The sequence below is a fragment of the Rutidosis leptorrhynchoides genome, chromosome 1, assembly GCF_046630445.1.
Source record: "Rutidosis leptorrhynchoides isolate AG116_Rl617_1_P2 chromosome 1, CSIRO_AGI_Rlap_v1, whole genome shotgun sequence".
Classification (NCBI taxonomy): domain Eukaryota; kingdom Viridiplantae; phylum Streptophyta; class Magnoliopsida; order Asterales; family Asteraceae; genus Rutidosis; species Rutidosis leptorrhynchoides.
The window spans coordinates 464,770,659-464,778,119 of record NC_092333.1 but is presented as its reverse complement, the minus strand read 5'-3'; the positions used below and the strand labels follow the sequence as shown (position 1 = coordinate 464,778,119).

Here is a 7,461-nt window from a genome sequence, read left to right as displayed (position 1 = left end):
GCGGATTACTTGGAAGCTCTTCTCAAGACTTCAAGGTGAGTGTTAATATCCTATGTGCATATGTATGTGTAGGATGGGTGCGGGTCGGGTGAAGTGATTATCGGTTATAGAGCTCACTTCACATATAGGTGGATTGATGGACTTGTGTATAGGTCCAAATGGCACGGTTGTGCGTTTTGGTTGACCACCTTTGGCGAGGTACACGTTTGTGTGCATGTTATCACACGTCCAAATGGCCGCCCATATTGACACCTATAATGAGTATTTTAATGTAATCCTTGAATGCGTGTAATATCTTCGGAACCAAATTAATACCTACATGTAAAAGCATGTCTATTTATATTTTACAATATGATGTTATCAAAGTAAAGGTTACACATAGCTAGTTCACGAAAGCATTATATATTATCCAACAACATATCTTTTAAGCACGCAAAATTGTATGCTCATATGTCCCTTGCCCATTGTCCATGATCTTTTTTTTCTTGGATTCCTTGTCAAGATTATCTGTGATTATCATTTATTAGCGTTATAGATGTCTCTATAAAGCAAGATATAAGAAAAATCTTATCGTGTTACCCATTTAAAGTTAAACCGTATATAATGCTTACAATGTACCAACATGAATCTAAACAGTCAAACAACGTATCACATTCTTTGACTTATTTGTTCAAACGTGAATCTAAACAATGTAATACCTGCCTTAAATTCGAATTTAAAATATATATACCTTTATACAATGACTTGTTTGTTGTTATAAACTCCATCTTCATATCTTTAAATTTAATTTCATCAAAATAAAACCCTTGATTCTAACACAAAAAAAAAAGTAACTAAAAATTAGTTGTATCCTAATATATTACAAAAATGTGAATTGAAACATCCATGACAAGGGCGGATGTATATAGGCTTGAGTGGTAGCACGGGCTACCACTCAAATACGCGACGCAGTGGAAAATTTTTGGAGTTTTTAACTAGTGATACCACTGGATAGTGTAAATTTTTGTGTGTGACACCACTGGATAATGTAAATTTTTTTTAACTTTTAACTAGTGACATGACTATGAAACCTAGATCCGCCACTGATCCATGACCCGCCAAAAAAAGACCATATAGCATTACTTAATAGTAATACACGTGAATCCCAAACTCAAATTAGGAAAGAATTCAGCTAAGCATAGATTTTCAATTAGAGAAACATTAAAGGTTCAAAATTAAAATTTAACAAATCGTGCATAGCATTACGGAAGAGCCAACGTTACCTGATCAACATGTCAATGTTAGATTGATTGCATTCTTTAAATAGCTAAGAGTGCACAATATTGGTCCAACCGAATTTGTTGAGACAATCTAATCATAAACGAAAAACAGAAAAAAGAAATTCCGACTTTGCCAAGATCAAGGGGGCAATTGGAAACCTATTTCAGTTATGAATGTGAAGTTGATGCTTAAAAATATCAAGTTGAAATATGTTGATACAGGATAATAACGTAATTATATATGATAGATATGAAAACACAGTACATAAAAACTTATAAACATCTGTAAATCTGTATAAGATTGAAAGAAAAGGGATATGCATACATCATAACATATTATAATTAAACTTATACCCACTGATGTTTAAAGGTAATTTATGTTGTAATGCATCAGTATACTGACCAAACTCCACCATCATACCATGTGTATTTCCAACTTGAAATGTTTTTCATAAACATCATTTAAAGTCATTTGAAGTTTTCATGATCATTACATATTGGAAATTTAATATATGCAATCAATGGTGCCAAAAAGTAAGACAAACGCTAAACTCAAGTTGTTTACATGATTACTGACATAGAATGCTCATAAATATAAGTTTCATTAGTGTAAATTTAATTTGACAAATATACGATAACGTGTCAAGTCGGGAAACCATTTCAAAGGAATAACATAACATAAAGAATACATCGGTAAAATTGACAAAAATTGTGAATACAATTGGAACATAAAACAAAACATCTGGCAAACTATATGCATAACACGAGAAGTTGTACGTTGTAACCTATGACATACTTCTATGTGGCTGATCGGACCATAAACTTTTGACACATTCTATACTTGTTAACAAAATTATTATTTTTTTATTTACCAAAGAAGTTGTAATTTGATTTTTTTAAATGCCATTAGGTTTGAGATAGCTGTATCATTGAAACCCTTAGACTTCTCGTATTCAGCCTTGCACTGTTAATATAAAGATCATTTAAGCCAAGAGTTGGGTCATGAACGTATAATACAAGAGTAAAACTACAAACAAATTATTCAGACACAAAGAGAGTATAACGTAAAACAAATGAGTGTGTGAAATTATCTCGGTCGCCATGTGCAGAAAATAACTGCTTTTGACCCACAATATTTTAGCATGTCACAACAATTTCCTCAATATAGTTGCTAAGGTCAATCGTATCTGCCACACAAATCGATGCCAGATCATCACAGTCAAGATCATTAGCAGCAAGCACTTCACTAATATGATTTCGGTTATCTTGAAACTGAATCATCTTCATATCTTCTTCCAGTTGATTTTTCCAACTAACCAGATGATTTTCTTCTTTAGGAGGTTTGATTTCAATGTTATACGGGAAAACAGACGTAATCCTCTCGTCTAAATCTCGATAATCTTTCTCCGAGTCCACAACTTGTGACCCGAGAATTAGTACCGGGCCCGATATTTTCTTTAACATTTTTTGGAATAATGTGTATACCCTTTGTGATCTGCATAGTAGCTTCTCGACGTCTCGAAGATATAACACGATTGGACTGCTCTTGGATATGAAAGTCAGAACCTGTGTAAGTTAAGGTTAAACATCAGAAAAACATGTATGTAAAAAAAAACATTTGTGACACGAATATAAGACGTATGTGGGAAATAAGTGATGGATAAATAGTTATTGTTTATTTTATGCACTGAATAATCGTCTAAATAACTGACTTTAGCAAAATAACTTTTGGTAGTTGAGAAAACAGTTAATAATAATAGTTAGAAAGTAAGGACCTAAACGAAATTCACATTTATTTGAATACTTTAATTAAGACACGGCACAAACAAACACCTCACATTATCTTTTTATATTAAGTTCTAGACTATTAAGTCGATTAAGTTAAAAACAAACATGGCCGACGTAGTTTTACCTTGTATAACGTCTGTACAAGAAGCTTCTCATCAAAAGACAAGCTACTCGTTCGCCTAAGTGGAGCTGAGAAGAAGTAAATGTAAAAAAAATCATCAAGTATTTGAGAAATCATTAAGTGAATACTAAAAAATGGCTAAAATTGTTAAAACAATCTATAGATACTGCATACTAAACATGCAGATCTTTAGTTCAACAAAAGTAAAATGAGGGGTAACAAAATACCGTTTAAAACACCTAATATATGCACAGCTAAACTAAAGCGATATTAACATTTGATTATTAAGATAAAATGATGTACCTGGATTCGGTGGAGTGGATTTTGAAGCGAGCTCATCTATATTTGCAGAGGAAGATGCGTTTCTTCGAAGATTACCCATGTTTGAGAATGCTTCAGTCCCACTACATAAAATAAAAAAAATAAAAAATAAAAAAATGAATAAACTTTGCTATTAAATTCTTTATCAAATAATAATGCATGTTCTGTATGTCACACCTTGATCCAAAATCAGAAACGCTGCTCTGTCTACGTAGTGTCCCTGCGACAAAACAGATCAGAATAATAATAAATATAACAAATCGTTAAGCATGTAAACTGTGCAAGAGCAAATGAAGTTGTCGGATTACCTTTTACTTCTTGATCATCTTCATCATCCAATTTGCCCCACCTACCGTTACTACGAAAGGATAAAACCTCCAAAGCTAACAAACAATCTAATCCAATTTCACAAAATGTAACACAGACAGAAGAATAAAAAAGAAAAAAACTCGACTATTTAAAAAATCACATACCTGATAACGAAGCTGATTCGAAAATCTAAGCAATCGACGAACAGCAAAAGGCCTACAAAGTGAGTTCCAGATAAGACGATGGCAAATAAGAGAAGAAAACGATTGAAATGAGGAATGCGATTGAGTAACGTCGATGAGCTTTAGTGGTGAGTTTACAATTTTTGAATGAGTAAAATAATAAGACAGATAATAAAGAAAAGAGGAAAAGCACAAAATATGAAGACATTTGTACAACACGTGGAGCCAAAATAGAAGAGGTCCAAAAAAAACCCGCCCAAATTTGAACCCGGATTAACCTTGAGACACTTATAACACTCGACCATCCATACTAACCTTCCAGCTGTGTACTAAAAACACCACTTATTATTTGATGTACATTAGTTTCTTTATAACTCAGACCCCAATTCTAAAAAACACTCTAGAAGAAAAAGAGTGAACATGTAAAAGCAAAATCTTTTATAGGAACACTTATAGAGGAACAATGTAAAAAAGATCACATATAAGAACAATGAAAGATCGTGAAGCATGATTGTATCATTGAACTGCAATTTTTTAAGTTAGTGAAGGTCTAACTTCTATCATATAAACTTCAAAATACATGAACTTTTTGCATTCTCGAGAGATAGTTGTATACTATATTGAAGTCTATAACAATGAATGTCATGGAAATAGATGCACTTACTAAAATATTACACTAACTTGATAATTGTAGTGTTAAAACGCAGTCACAATTTCACATATAATTCCTTAAAGAATCATAATCGTTTAGTAATATTTTAATACCGAAAAAGAAAAGAACATAAAGTTTGACTTTGAACCTGTTAATTGTGTAGGAAGTTGATGAAGCTAAGAAGGCAAACGGTTTCCACCGGGGAATCCTCGGTCTGGTTGAGGGTTTTTGCGATCTTAAGCGTGGCCCAATGAACAGTTATAAGATAACAAGCCCACCACTTCAAACATGTAAGCATTTGATCCAAAATACACTCAACATTATTCTCAACAATAGAAACCATGATGTGAGCCCATAATAACAATCCATGAACACCATTCGACCACAATTAGCTGTATCATATAGCTCTTTAAAATTTTTATCATCTTCATTCTTTTGGCTACCATTAACATCAATAACCCAAGAACTATTCCACTGATATAAATAATTAGGACAATATTTTGATCCTCATAAAATCTAATAAAGTAGAAAGCCACATGAAATCACATAAGACCTCCACCCTTATAACAAATATCCCATATTCAAAAACAACCTTTTGCCTTCTGAGCAGTTGACTATTAAAAGTCAAAATAGCACCAGGAGACCACAGAATAATACTTTGACTAAAAACGATAGAAAATCCCATTAACTTGCTGACCTGGAGACTTCTTTGGATATGAAGGCAGCTCCAATCATAAAAACTATTACCATTGTCTTCAATAGTACTCCAACAAATTTGAAAAAGGTATTGGAATTGCAGCTTATGGAAACCAATCAGCACAAAAAAAAAAAATAATAAAAAAAAAAAAAAATTTACCAACTATGATTATGGATGAAAACACTACAAAAAAATGACCTCATTGTGGTATTTAAGTTGCTGATCCCGAATTAAGTACCACTTGTTAGCCGCTTCCATCGCAGATACTGCCTCCAATCAAGACCAACAAGAAGAGCATGGGCAAATACAATTTATGCTAGGTTTCGGGAAGAAACTCGATTCATATAATTGTCATAGTGCATTGCGCTTTATGTCGTATACCATCTGTAAATGTGACGCACTAATAATATATCGGGCAAGATATGAATGTGACACGTTAATAACATATCAGATAGCCATTAATAAAAGTTAAATATTAATGTAACTTATGCATTTATCATTTACCTTAGACTATTGAAACGTATACATGTATACAGTAGGCGGTTCAACCAACCCGGCCACCGAACGTAATCAATTTTTATTTATTTGACCCGTTTACTAAGCTGCCTATAATCAAATTTAGAAACCAACTGAAAATATTAATTACAGTTTCACCTTAAATATGACATCCTCTTTTCACGGAAATAATTCGTTCTTGCTACCATCTTGTTTTGAGGTGTGGAAGCCATTCTCTTGATTCATTAGTGTGAAAAGCAGCTTGTATCTGCAATAAAAGAAGACAAATCACATGCTTTCAAGTAACAATTGTGTGTCTATACATGTGGCAGAATGGGTAAAGGGGTTGAAGCTAGAAGAGATAAACGGGTACGCTTGAGGTGTGTTAGGCCCACTCTTAAAACACTTTGATTATCTTTCCTTCACTAACTTCTCGAAATAGTTGATTTGTAATATGAAGTTTTTAAAATTAATAACTTATATGTATATATTTAAAATATTATCAAGTTGTAATTATACATTCATAATACAGTTTGGTTGAATTTTTAATCACAAAATAAATCCAAATTTAACCCATTTACTCGTGATGTTGTATAACGTGGGTATACAAAACCTTAGCATATAGTTAGTTGTACCTCTATCTGTAGAACCTCGTCAAGCTCTTGTTCATCATATTGAGTAATGCCGTTGGCAAAAAGGTGCTAAACAGTCCCGATATCTATATAAGACTGAAGTAGTATATCACGGATTAGTATAAGTAAATCAACATATATAAAACAGGAAAAGTGTTTGTTGAAGCCACCAACTACAAAACTAAAGAAGAGCTCGCCTAACTTTGTAACGATTGTTGTATATATCAATATCAAGCAAAAAATGTTGAATACAATAAGACTTCTAAGTATGATAATTTGTTAATTAACATGAAGTTTAAGACCCGACTCTTGAATTATTTGTACAAGAGTAAGGCAACCTAACCAATTATAATTCCCCATGGATTCTTTTTCTGCAACTCCCCACCAAATTGGGAGCTCAACACCTTCAACTCCTAAAAATTTTAAAGCCTCGAGTCCAGGTGCAATTGCTCTTGAATGGTTTATTGCATTACATTCAGTAACATAATTCATAGGTGATCCAACATATAACTTCACACCATCTTCCTGCACACTCAACAAATACATTAAAAAATTGTTATATAAAACAATAAATGAATCTTTAAACTACTACTGTCAATTAGATAACATCGATAAGAACTTACATGATTGGAAAGTTTAATATCTTCTTGAAAAGCTTTGGTGGGAACAACATATTGAGAATGAGAAACAGATTGAGTTGAAACCCTAACAGAAAGATTAGAGCTTTTTAATATTTGAAGAAAAACCCATATGCAATTATGTGGTTGATGGACTTATGATCATTAAATTATTTGTGAAATTAATGCCTAATTGGCAGAAAATTCTTGAAATCAAAGACATTAACTTAACTAAAAAACTACAGAGTAATATTGAATACCATAAAATTCAAGTTAGGCTGTACAGAAAACCAAATCGCACCACTGACCAATTATCAATTTGCAACGAAATTGTAAACCCTATGACGAAGCAGAGGCTACGATTTTGAGCGAAGCAAGAAATTGTAAA

The 7,461-nt window shown here is 32.6% G+C and overlaps 1 protein-coding gene across 1 annotated transcript; it reads right to left on the bottom strand.

The window, feature by feature from the left end:
- Positions 1 to 1,955: 1,955 nt before the first annotated feature.
- Positions 1,956 to 3,804, bottom strand: LOC139874387 (uncharacterized). The gene is made up of 4 exons (XM_071861832.1): positions 3,667 to 3,804; positions 3,472 to 3,572; positions 3,172 to 3,236; positions 1,956 to 2,825 (listed from the first exon to the last, which is right to left on the bottom strand). The coding sequence occupies exons 2-4, from the start codon at positions 3,548 to 3,550 to the stop codon at positions 2,397 to 2,399; spliced, it is 573 nt and encodes a 190-aa protein (XP_071717933.1). The 5' UTR covers positions 3,551 to 3,572; positions 3,667 to 3,804; the 3' UTR covers positions 1,956 to 2,396.
- Positions 3,805 to 7,461: the final 3,657 nt, after the last annotated feature.